The sequence below is a fragment of the Drosophila hydei genome, unplaced genomic scaffold (genome assembly GCF_003285905.1).
Source record: "Drosophila hydei strain 15085-1641.00,03,60 unplaced genomic scaffold, DhydRS2 tig00008116-arrow-pilon, whole genome shotgun sequence".
Classification (NCBI taxonomy): Eukaryota; Metazoa; Arthropoda; class Insecta; order Diptera; family Drosophilidae; genus Drosophila; species Drosophila hydei.
In genome coordinates this window covers 1,582,102-1,594,673 of record NW_022045829.1, presented here as the reverse complement: position 1 = coordinate 1,594,673, position 12,572 = coordinate 1,582,102, and the positions used below count along the sequence as shown (strand labels likewise).

The following is a 12,572-nucleotide window of genomic DNA, read 5'->3' as shown; positions in this document are numbered from 1 at the left end:
ACTAAACAAATGAAAAAATAACTAAACGAAATCATGTTAAAGTTAATGTAATTTTTAAATGAAAACAAATTGTTGTGTTAGTACATATGTTCTTGTATAACGAGTAATTTACCCCATGAACCTTTTTTGCTCAGCGCGCTGTCTCCTAGAGCTACGAACACACATGCACACATCCACACATCTACACACACACACATACACCCATACACACACACACTTATGCATAGCACATGCATTTATGTTTCCCAAGGCGGCCTTTTCCCATATTTCATCATTTTATTTTTATGTGAAGGACTTGCAGTTCTTGACTCCTATAGACTCCAGACAAAGTTTTGGCCTATTCAACTCGTAGTCCTAAGCTAGTGTTAGTCTTTATTGTATAGAACTCATGTGTATGTGTGTGTATAAACAGTTTCCATTGTTTCCTTTGTTTCAAGGGCCTGTCCAAACAATTCTCGTACATCTAATTTTTATTGCACGCGAAATAAAATGTTTTTAAAATAGTTTAAATTTTTCTGTCTGAGTCGTAAGTAGCACAAAATAAAAAGAGCATAGCAAATTTTAGATAATTAATAATATAGCCTGATCTAGTGTAGTATCAGCATATATATATATATATATATATATATATATATATATATAAATATATATATTTGAGGGCGGGTTTATGTGCTCAAGCAACATTTTAATTTGTATTTAGTGTTATATATATATATATATATATATATATATATATATATATATATATAGAAATTATGATTGGGGCAATCGAAAAGCAAAAAGAAAAATTTTTGAACATACTGTAAGTTCTAAAATTGCATTTATATAAATTCTATATATATGAATATATATAAATATATATGTATTCATATGCAGAAAGCAAATAAATTGGTAAATACTGAGTGCGTCGTTATTTAAATAGGAATTGACATTATATAAAGTAAAAAGCAAACGAAAACTATTGAAGAAAAGTCTCCAAAAATAAATATATATAAAAAAACCAAAAACGAAATGAAACCTTTTATAAATTCAATCACTCTAATCCATCACGAAAAGTGCTATAAGAAAAACAAAAAAACATCACATAGACAACATCAAATTCCTACGAAATGAAAGACTTTAAAATCTAAGCCGTTAAATGAAATAAAACTATACACACACAAACACATATATATATATAGTATATACTAATGCAAATATTCATGATATATATATATATACGAGTAATTTTCACCTTGCAAAAATGACATCGTCTTTAGTGAAAAACAAACAAATAAAAACGACATTTAATAATTGTTAAGGATCGTTGGAATTTGTAGTTTAATTGGATTGTAATTCATATACATATATAGGGAATGCTGTTAGGGTAGTCGTAATTTAAAACATGTATATTGTATATAGCGTATTAAGCTAAAAAAAAACACACACACACCCCACAAAACTAAGCGACAATTGCAAGTTTTACTCAACAGCAGAAAAAAGGAAAAACTCAAATGTTAAATATTGCATTTTCAGTTCTTTGCTTTTCCGTCTCAAACACACACAGATACAAAAAGCTAATAACTAACTTTAGCAAAGCTAATTGTTGTAAAAATAAAAACAAAAATAATAAACCAAAATTCAAATTGATTTCCCTAAAATAACAAATAAGAAAACAAATTACAATTGTAGCAATATGAAGCAAAGAAAACTCGGTATGTTCTTATGAAAGTAACATTAACGAATTAATTTAAAGTCTTATTAACGGAATATGAGAATTTTACTGAATAAACAAACAAAAAATAAAAACACAAAAAAAAACAGAATGAAAAAACAAAACAAAAAAGAAAGAAATTTCAATTAACTAAGAAATTGTGAATTCTATAAAACAAAGCTCGTTTTTTTTTCCATAATTTGATTTCGAAATTCAAGTTATATACAATTTATATATAATTTGAACGTGCAATAATCCTTTCAGTTCGCTTAATTGATTTATGCAATCTGCGCTCTTGCCAACAGGTATGGTAATTATTTCTTTATTTATTTATAACTTATCGTGTTTGTAGAAATATTATCAGCTTTTTACAAACATAATTTGAATACGCTGTATTTCATTATTTAGGCAGCGGAGAAGCCAAGTACAGCTCAAGTTCAAGCTAAAGCTAAACCTTACATTTAAAGCTAAAAAGTATAGGTTATAGCTGCAATCCTAGCGTTTCCTATAGCTAGAAAGTGCACTTACAAATAAAGCTATATTTTTGCATATATATAGCTATGGCTACAAAATGATTTAATTCCTAAAACTAGCTATAATAGAGCTAAACTTCTTCTGCTTCACTTGACTCCAGCTTGAAATACAATTGAAAATATAGCTAAACTAGCTTTGAAGCTGCGAAGCAACGCAACCGGCTATTCGTTAACTATTATCTGTAGTTTTCCACATATTCAGCTGGACTGTGACAGTTCTCTGAGAACTTGTTTCTACTGTAAACTAGTTTGCAATTGAATTCAGCTCACAAACAGCCGATTCCCCGTAGCCTCTGACCCGATATGATTTAACAACCAGTTGCATTATAAATCAGTATTGTCGGCTTACAGATTCTTTCTTCTTTTTTTCATCGCTCCATTACATTTATTTTTACCATACCTTTATTCCCTTCCGCCAATGCTAATTTGGCTGGCCCACCTACAAGAGTGTGACGGGCAACGGCTGCTGCTGCCGTCAAACTTGCAAGATATTTATGTCGTGTGTTGCGAGAGCTTTATGAAAGCTTTTCAGCTTTCGCCCAGCATATTAAGCTCTGCACAGCGCTCAAGCCATGCAGTAAGCGCGCTCAGCTCGAACGTTGCGGTGGTTCAACTAGAAACAGAGATTCCCAAGTTCAAAACGAAAATTTTTGAAATCCAAAAGTAAAAACAAGCCATGTTTACAGTTAATCTGCTGGCTCTGTGCTTTATCAGCTGCCTGGGCGTTAATGCCAAGCTGGAAGAACGGTTCTCGTGGAAGCAGCTGACCTTCGATTGGCCCAGCGCCGAGGCCGAGGCGGAGGCCAAGCAGAGCGGCCATTATATTGCAGAGAACAATTTGCCACTTGGCGTGGAGCGTTGGGAAAATAAAATCTTCGTGACTGTGCCAAGGTAGGTAACCAAAAATTGCCAAAATCTTGCGACTATCAACCACATTGTGTACTTTATATATATATATATATTGAAAGCGGGGGATTGCGAAAATCCAATTGAGATTGACTCAAAAACCGGTTATTGTTGGTGTTGTTATTGTCTGTAGCTCTTTTTTAGTTTACAACTATTTGCATTTTAGATTACTCTTATGCAAAATGTCAATAACTTGATTAATACCTTAACTAATTGTTTAAACGGAATCAGCTGGCATATAGATAAATCTATATAACTGTCTAAAGAGATTTTTAATTAAATCTTTGTCTATTTCAAAGTGCTCTTCTAGTTGCGCATGACGTCATCGCCACACGGTGGTTTACCTATTTCTATTGAGTAGATCAAAACAAAGAAAAAATTAATTGATATGATATGATTCGTCGCTTCTATAGAAATCAAAATTAGAATAACAGAATAAATAATTTAGCAGAAAACAATTCTAAACAAAAATCCCTGTAACAACAAAATTAAATCAAACAAGTATCTAAAACTGAAACCGATTTCGTACGTAATTCAATATACTCGTTATTGAATTGTTTTGCTAAAATCTTAAACTTAAAAAACAAAAGTACTTAAACTTAACTTATTTTATCAGAAATTTGATCGCTTAGAAAGCGAAAATTTTGAACAAATTATCATTTCATATTCATAATTCTCTGCTCTATTGACAGATGGAAGGCAGGGGTTGCAGCCACCTTAAACTATATTGACCTCTCGACTACGGAGAAGTCACCAAAGCTACGTCCCTATCCCAGCTGGGCGGCCAATAAGCTGCCAATCGATGTGCAGCCGCAGGAGCAGAAGACACCATCAGGTGGACGTTTGGATGCGGAGAAGGCACAGGATGCTAACGTACAGTTGCAGGACAATGCCACAATCATTTCCACCTTTCGCATAAACGTTGATGCCTGCGATCGTCTCTGGGTGCTGGACACTGGTCTAGCCGATATCTTGGGCAATCCCAAGCAAATTACACCCAGTTCGATATTGGTGTTCGATCTGAAAACGGATCAGCTACTGCGTCGCTTTGCCATACCCGCCGATCAGACCAAGGAGGACACATTCTTTGCCAATATTGTGCGTAAGCTTTAAGCTACATGCTTGATTACCCATACGATAATTCTGAAAATTTGTTTGTAGATTGTCGATTTGGATCGCGAACAGTGCGATGATGCGTTTGCCTATATTCCAGATTTGGGGGCATATGGCGTCGTCGTCTACTCGTACAGAGATGATAAGTCGTATCGTGTTAAGCACAATTACTTCCACTTCGATCCGCTGCAGGGTGACTTCAATGTGGCCGGCGTCAACTTCCAGTGGACCGATGGCGTTTTTGGCATGGCCGTTGGACCACTGAACCCAGATCATACCAAGGATATTTACTTCCATGCCTTGGCCAGCACCAAGGAGTTCAAGGTCTCCAATCGTGTGCTCCAGAACGAAAGTTATGTGAATGGCGGCGATTCGTATTATGATTTCAAATTGATCGGTGATCGCGGCATGAACGGACAATCGACAGCCGAATCGTATGACAAGGAGACGGGCGTACTATTCTATACGCAGGTGAACAAAGATGCCATCGCCTGTTGGAATGTTAAGCGTCCATATACAGCCGATACACAGGGACTTATCGAATCCGATTCGCATACTTTGGTCTTTCCCAACGATCTAAAGGTGGACAACACTGGCTCGCTCTGGGTACTATCCGATCGCATGCCCACCTATCTGTACAAGGAGCTGGATCACAATGCCGTCAATTATCGCATATTGACGGGTAAGACCAGCGACCTTATCAAGGGTACACCGTGTGAACTGTAATATAAATATATATATATCTCTTTTTTTATGTTTGTTTATGAAATGTATTTTTTAATTATAAAATTTCACTTAATAAAGTGTCCAAGTCTATCTGAATGCACTGTATCCTAAGCCTAAATATCAGATTTCAGCAAATTGTCCGCCAGTTGAACTTTCTCGCCGGGCTTGAACGCTGGCATGCCCAGATAGGGGCAAGTGGAGCATCTGAACGCATCGCCCAGATAGCACTGCAAAATAAAATAAAAAAGGTGAATTTGATTAGATTCTTTTGTTTACAGACTCATAATTATTATATACAAAACATTTAAATAAGTTTATAAATTATATTAATTAATTACATTATTATAATTAATATAATAAATTAATTAATTAATATAATTATAATTAATATAATAATATATATATATATATATTATTTGATAATAAATTTGAAACTCAAAACAGTAAAAGACTTCAATGCAAACAGAGATAAAACAAAGATAATAGTTATTTTTTTGTAAATTAGCTTATGGAGTGACAGCTGATTGATTTGTTATCTATTACATAACAGTCAACTATTGTTTAATATATAACAATGCAATTTCAAGAGCTTCATTTAATGTGAACAGTAAAATATATTGTAATAACTTTGAATAGACTTAAATACAAAACAAACTAGCGAAAATATAAAAATAAAATAATTAACTAATTTAAAGCTCAACATAGAAACTTAAATATATTTAGAAAATTGTAAAGTTGATTTGGCTTTCAGCTTCATAGAACAATCAGCACGACAAGCATGAACCATAGTGCATGTTCCGCTCTATTTAGAGTCAACTTAATTACAGTACATTGTGCATAGATCACTTTTGCTATTATTAATAAATAATAAGCTTCACTATTGTTAATACTAATTACAAAGATTTGAATATGTTATAAATATAAATAAAATAATATAAAATAGAAATAATAAGTTTATGCACCCACTTGCATAGCCTTTATCAGCACTGTTATATAGTATATAGACTCAATTAACAATAACAATTAAAACATAAACAAAAATAGATGAAAAAATTAAAGATAAGAGCATGAAAAGATAAATATGAATAGCAATCAATTTGTTCTACTGGCTGCCGTTATCGTGTATTTAACATACTCATAAAAAATATATAAATTATTAATTACCAGCACAAGAGTTAGTTATATAATACTAAAGATTAGAATATAAAAGAAAGGCAAACAATAACAAAAACAGCCTAGTAAAACGAAAAAACTAATGAAGAATTTGTTAACGTAGCAAACGCTACTCTTTTCGTAATCTAATCATAATGCCCTATCCCTGTCGAAGTTTCCAATTTCTTAAATCTCTAATTTTCAACTGACAAGACAGTGAAAGGTTTAGGTTGTTTTGTGAGACATAAACACAGACGATTTACGTACATTTCCACAGCTGGACTTTGCATTCTCGCTTGCTGCTTTTGTTTTCTTCTCATCCTCCAACTCCTCGGCAAGGCCACAGGAACAATTTTTGCATGCTTTACGTTTGCCCGTAGTGCTGCAGACACGTAATCCAGCTGGATCGGGTTTTTGTTTGTCCTCCTCATCGAGCAACTCCTCCTCATCGATTAGCTCCTCATCATCGCCGCTTATCTTCCAGACATTCATGCTAGGTGATTTCTTAGCAAAAGATAGCCGAGCCGATGAACCTGTCTCATAGCCAGGCTTCTCAGCTGTCAACGTATTAGCCGACGCATCCTCGCTGCAATTGATGAAGCCAGACAGTTTGATTTCTTGCAACAAACTGCCAGCTGGTCCGATGTAAGCGAACAAGTGCAGTTTGCCGCTCGGTTTGAGCATGTGCAGTAATTTTACGTAATTGTCGGTCAATTGGGCGCATTCAATTACAATTAGATCGAAACACGAATTGGCGTAGGAGGCTAAAATGCATGCAATTGGCTATAAACATGCTGACTCACACCCTATATTGTTAGCACTTACAAAACGACAGACGATGCACGTTCTCGACAGCTACCTCGCCGCCGGTGGCTTCTTTCAGTGTCTGTACGCGTTTGTCCAGTTCACCGCTATCCGTCCATATGTATAGGGATTTTTGAAGGCCTTTAAATTGTTCCATTGTTATGTAGTTGGTTCTAGACTTTATTACAAATGAAATTTTTAAGCGCACACAACGAACTCAGACTGCCAACTGCTTCGTTAACAGACTAAAAACTGCCAATTGGTTCGAAATAGTATTTTTGGCATTCACATAGATGTTAACTTAGCAGAACCAAATAGAGTAAATTTAAAAAAGCATTTAAATTTGCCGCAATATTAACATTTAAATTTGAATAAATGTTTTGCGGTTTTAATACTCTTAAATATTTTTTAAGAATTAACGCAAATAAATATACAGTTTACATATTCATTTTATAATTAATATGAATACATAAGTAAACTTGAAGTAATTGTATATTAGACAAATTCTTTAAGCCTTCAATATTTTTGAATGAACTGACGTCACAAACTACCCTAATTCTTACTTATGCTACCGATAGATAATTCTGCAAAACTATCGCATACTCTTTCAGATATCGATATACGCACAGGAAAAGATATCGATATGATAACAACAACCCTAGTTTGTTTGGTAGCTGCTGCTAGTGGGGTTTGGTTTCGTTTTTATTTATTATAAATCAGTTACCACAGTTTAGTTGCAAGTTTAAACAGCCGCCAGCCGCATCAAGCTTCAGTCATAGTCGTACTCGCGCTCTTAACTCTACACATTTTAATTATGGTCAGGCGGGCATTCTAAAGTACAAAAAAATAACAAACCACAACAACAACATCGAAAGCGAAACCGTGAGAAACGCCAGCTGCTGCTTGCTGCGTGTGCTGTGTGCCAGGATACAACTACTTGGAGAAGAAAATATAAAAATAGAAACACAAACAAAGTACAAGTGCAAGTGCAAGTAGTGCCAAACTGTTAAACAAGTTGCCAAAATAAAAAAGAAATTAATAACCGACAAGGAATACAAATAAATTGAAGTCTATTTAAACAGCATGTGCTTAAATGAAGAGCTACAGCCAATTTAATTTAAACGCCGTTGCCGCCGCACCGCCCGCCATTGTCTACGAGAACGCAGCCGCAGCAGCAGCCGGCAACAATAGCAACACCGTGGACCACAGTCAGCTGCACAGCCACAGCCAGGATATGCCGCACTTTGGACTGGGCAGTGCGCCGCCGCCGCAACAGCAGCTACAAGTGCATCATCAACAACAACAACAACAACAACAACAGCAACAACAACAAATGCAGCTATCTATGCTGCCGGTTGCTGTGCCAGGTCCATACCGGTCGCACATTGAGGAAAAGAAGCTGACGCGTGATGCCATGGAGAAATATATGCGCGAGCGCAACGACATGGTCATCGTCATATTGCACGCCAAGGTGGGTTCAAAACAGAAACATAAAACACCAAAAAAAAAAAGAATAAGGGAGCATGACTCTGATAGGTTGCGCTTCGTGAGAGGATAAACGCGATTGCGTGACGTCACAAGTGCAAACAGTTATAAGCATGCAGTACATCGTTAATAATATTTTGGAATGTAATCAATAGACCACACATAATTAATATGAGCAATAGTTATTCAGTTTAACTCATTTTCATTGATGCATAATATATAAAAATATGTATTGAAATAGTCCTGTAATTTCCATTAAAAATATTACTGTTACAAATACATTATTAAAAAACTGACGATTTTAAGACTTAAGGCAGAATAATTAAAAAATTATAAAATTGAATTTTTTAATGAGTTATTTATGATACATGTGGAAGTATTAACTTAATTAACTTAAAAATAATTTTCAAAAATAGATTTGTTTCAAAAAATCAAATTCTATTGATTGGTCAGTTATAAAATTATATTAAAAATTAAAAAATTTAATAATATAATATATTGTTAGGCGTTGTGATGCTTTATAAATTACAGTAATTAAAAAAAATATGAAAGTAACAAAATTATCGAAAAGTAATTTAATTTATAGTTCATTAGAAAATAATTTGAAAAATGAATTTAGATTAGAATTTTGTATTAGTAGCTTGTTAAAGGTAAATAATTTAATAATTAATTATACAAAATGCTTAAAAAACATTTTTAGCTAGCTTTAATTGAATTATGAAACCAATTTATTATTGTATTATATATTTCATAGTTTTGATATAATTAAGTCATGCACAGATTAGACAACAGATTTAGAGCAGCTTTATATAGAATATAAATATTGCAATTCCACAGCGAATTAGTGCTCCAGTATGGGCATTTTTTGCGGTTTGGCGCGGCGATCTTCAAGCGGCGTCGGCGTCGACATCGTCAGCGGCCGCCGTCCAGGCATCGCATCCTTCACAGTTGACTGCATCCAAATTAAGCAAACGGCGGCCACAATAAAATAATTGAAATTAATTATACGACAAATTTAACAGCTGCATTGCTGCGGTTACAATTTGTTACGATTTGTCTCTGTCGATAATCCAAGCGCTGATTATTATAATAATAATTATTTTTTTATGATTATTATTTAATGTAATTAATTGATTTAATTTAACTTAATTTTTTCACACAGGTCGCACAAAAATCCTATGGCAATGAGAAGCGTTTCTTTTGCCCTCCACCGTGCATTTATCTGTTTGGCAGCGGCTGGCGACGGCGCTACGAGGAGATGCTGCAGCAGGGCGAGAGCGAGCAGGGAGCACAGCTATGCGCGTTCATTGGCATTGGCAGTAGCGATCAGGATATGCAGCAGCTGGATCTCAATGGCAAACAGTATTGTGCGGCCAAGACGCTGTTCATATCCGATTCGGATAAGCGCAAACATTTCATGTTATCTGTTAAGATGTTCTATGGCAATGGCCACGACATTGGCGTGTTCAATTCGAAGCGCATCAAGGTCATCTCGAAGCCGTCCAAAAAGAAGCAATCGCTGAAAAATGCCGATCTGTGCATAGCCAGCGGCACCAATGTCGCCCTGTTCAATCGCCTGCGCTCCCAAACTGTCTCCACACGCTATTTGCACGTGGAGAATGGACATTTTCACGCCTCGTCAACGCAATGGGGCGCCTTTACGATACATCTGCTCGATGACAATGAGTCCGAGTCGGAGGAGTTTCAAGTGCGCGACGGCTATATCCACTATGGTGCGACAGTTAAGCTGGTCTGCTCTGTGACGGGCATGGCCCTGCCGCGTCTAATCATACGCAAAGTGGACAAACAGATGGCACTGCTGGAGGCAGATGATCCGGTGTCGCAACTGCATAAGTGCGCCTTCTATATGAAGGATACGGATCGTATGTATCTATGCCTCTCCCAGGAGAAGATCATACAATTTCAGGCCACGCCGTGTCCCAAAGAGCCGAACAAGGAGATGATCAACGATGGCGCCTGCTGGACAATCATATCCACCGACAAAGCTGAATATCAATTCTACGAGGGCATGGGTCCAGTGGCGTAAGTTTTTAAATATTAAAATTAGTTTTTACTATTGATTTTTCGTTAAATATATTCAGATCTCCGGTAACGCCTGTGCCAATTGTTAACTCACTAAACTTGAATGGCGGCGGCGATGTGGCTATGTTGGAACTGAGTGGCGACAATTTCACGCCGCACTTGCAGGTCTGGTTCGGCGATGTCGAAGCGGAGACCATGTATCGCTGCACGGAAACGCTTCTCTGTGTAGTGCCTGAAATCTCACAGTTTCGCGGCGAATGGCTTTGGGTGAGTGCAAATGGAATTGTATGCTAATTTGCTATATATATTAACTACTGGATATATATTATTTCGGCAGGTGCGACAGCCGACTCAGGTGCCTATATCATTGGTGCGCAATGATGGCATCATTTATGCCACTGGTCTAACATTCACCTATACGCCGGAGCCTGGGCCGCGTTCGCATTGTAATCAGGCTGAGGATGTTATGCGTACGCGTCACAATAACAATAACATCACAGGCATCAGTAACAATAACAATAACAATAGCAACAGCAATAATAATAACAACAATAACAACAACAGCAGTAATTCACCAGCTAGCGGTTCCAGTTTACAGCAGAGCATGCAACAGCAAACGCATCAAACACTGCCCTCGATCTCAGCAGTGCAGTGGAATAGCCATGGGAGCGGCTTGTCTTGAGTGCGGCAGTATTTCTATTATTTGCAATTCCATATACATTTATTTATGCCAAGTTATTTAAAGCTCTTCTAGCACACATTTATATCTAGTTATTAAGCGAATACACAGCACATCTCTCTGTCATTTATTTCTGTTGCTTATTCTTGTTACTGAAAAAGCGATCGCCTTGAATGCAAAACGAACAAATCGAATGAAAATCAATTTCAAGTTGACCAATATTTACATTTTTTTGTAGTGCTAGCCGGTACCAATAGATGTATGTATAAATGCTAAAAACTAACGAAAACATAATTGTACATAACTCGAAAGAGCTCACTGACATGAAGAATTGTAACTGTAACTCTAGTTAAATATACATTTATATATATAGTATATAGAAGATTGATGTATATGCTGGGCCTATGCGCTGTGCCTGACTAATTGTTTATGTCAAATGTTTGCGACATTTTAATTTATAAATCTTTATATGGCAAACACTTAAGAATTGTTCACGCTTAATTCACTTAAGCTAAGCTCTACATAAGCCCAGCTCTAGACCACATATATATAGATTTATATACAAAGCATATAATTTTGTAAGATAACTGAATGATGAAAGTTGTAAGCCTAAGAGAAACCCTAACTTTAAATAAAAATACAAGAACAAACATTAACAATGTCAGTCAACACCAAGAAAAAAAACAAAATCAGTTCAAAATTTGCCATGATTTAACATTTTTCTTCTGCTTTAGCAGCAAAAATGATGACAGGGAAACGGAATTATAAGAATTTACCCGCAGGCCCCGCCCCCGTCTTGTCCTCTGCGAGTTTAGTTAGGCGGATAGCCGATTTAAATCGGCTTGGGAAAATGTTGCCATGTCGTGTGAATATTTTTTTGTGTGTGGCTTAAACAAAACAAGTGCAGCACTTCCCACGGTGGGCTGCCTCTTCAACTTTAATTACAGTTGGTTGGTTGGTCGATTTGAATTTTTAGCGGCCATTACGAAAAACGCATAGTCAAGAAATATATATATCCATATATATATATATATGTATAAATATATATATGCTATATATACACCTTTGTATCTGGTTGTATGTGTGTCTATGCATATATAACGCCGCATTGTTTGCGTTGAAAGTCTAAGGAACAGAATATTCACACAGCCCCAAAAGGCGTTGACAATAAGCTGAGAACCTTTTTTGTTTTTGTTTTTGTTATTGCTTTTTCGTCTTCTTAACTATCTTTGCTTAATATTTATGCATTATTTGCCCGACTACCTGTTATTGTTGTTTTACAGACTTACAAATTAACAATCGCCGTTTGCATTAATTATCGCGCTTCCGTTTTGGATTGCCAAACTAATCACAGCATCGAACTTGAAGCTTTCATTGAATACCCCACAGACCTAAGCTAGCTAGCGTTAATTGGCTGACATAAAGTTGTTCGAATGTG

The 12,572-nt window shown here is 35.9% G+C and overlaps 3 protein-coding genes across 3 annotated transcripts; 2 read left to right on the top strand and 1 right to left on the bottom strand.

Moving 5' to 3' along the window:
* The first annotated feature begins 2,804 nt into the window (after positions 1-2,804).
* On the top strand, positions 2,805-4,986 carry LOC111598930 (protein yellow). The gene is made up of 3 exons (XM_023314405.2): positions 2,805-3,117; positions 3,825-4,230; positions 4,294-4,986. Exons 1-3 carry the CDS (start codon positions 2,903-2,905, stop codon positions 4,969-4,971), a joined length of 1,299 nt encoding a protein of 432 aa, XP_023170173.2. The 5' UTR covers positions 2,805-2,902; the 3' UTR covers positions 4,972-4,986.
* An 8-nt stretch (positions 4,987-4,994) lies between these two features.
* On the bottom strand, positions 4,995-7,162 carry LOC111598932 (anamorsin homolog). The gene is made up of 3 exons (XM_023314406.2): positions 6,949-7,162; positions 6,391-6,887; positions 4,995-5,198 (listed from the first exon to the last, which is right to left on the bottom strand). Exons 1-3 carry the CDS (start codon positions 7,082-7,084, stop codon positions 5,085-5,087), a joined length of 747 nt encoding a protein of 248 aa, XP_023170174.1. The 5' UTR covers positions 7,085-7,162; the 3' UTR covers positions 4,995-5,084.
* A 410-nt stretch (positions 7,163-7,572) lies between these two features.
* Positions 7,573-11,819, top strand: LOC111598934 (suppressor of hairless protein). The gene is made up of 4 exons (XM_023314411.2): positions 7,573-8,398; positions 9,575-10,455; positions 10,515-10,722; positions 10,793-11,819. The coding sequence occupies exons 1-4, from the start codon at positions 8,021-8,023 to the stop codon at positions 11,135-11,137; spliced, it is 1,812 nt and encodes a 603-aa protein (XP_023170179.1). The 5' UTR covers positions 7,573-8,020; the 3' UTR covers positions 11,138-11,819.
* The last annotated feature ends 753 nt before the right edge of the window (positions 11,820-12,572 follow it).

Bases quoted from the DNA above. Each gene is read 5' to 3' on its own strand.
- LOC111598930 (XM_023314405.2), top strand. From the start codon at position 2,903: ATGTTTACAGTTAATCTGCTGGCTCTGTGCTTTATCAGCTGCCTGGGC. The intron at 3,118-3,824 runs GTAGGTAACCAA...CTCTATTGACAG, and splicing joins ATCTTCGTGACTGTGCCAAG to ATGGAAGGCAGGGGTTGCAG. The intron at 4,231-4,293 runs GTGCGTAAGCTT...ATTTGTTTGTAG, and splicing joins ACACATTCTTTGCCAATATT to ATTGTCGATTTGGATCGCGA.
- LOC111598932 (XM_023314406.2), bottom strand. From the start codon at position 7,084: ATGGAACAATTTAAAGGCCTTCAAAAATCCCTATACATATGGACGGAT. The intron at 6,888-6,948 runs GTAAGTGCTAAC...CATGCATTTTAG, and splicing joins CGTGCATCGTCTGTCGTTTT to CCTCCTACGCCAATTCGTGT. The intron at 5,199-6,390 runs GTACGTAAATCG...TTTATTTTGCAG, and splicing joins CAAAGTCCAGCTGTGGAAAT to TGCTATCTGGGCGATGCGTT.
- LOC111598934 (XM_023314411.2), top strand. From the start codon at position 8,021: ATGAAGAGCTACAGCCAATTTAATTTAAACGCCGTTGCCGCCGCACCG. The intron at 10,456-10,514 runs GTAAGTTTTTAA...AAATATATTCAG, and splicing joins GAGGGCATGGGTCCAGTGGC to ATCTCCGGTAACGCCTGTGC. The intron at 10,723-10,792 runs GTGAGTGCAAAT...TTATTTCGGCAG, and splicing joins TTCGCGGCGAATGGCTTTGG to GTGCGACAGCCGACTCAGGT.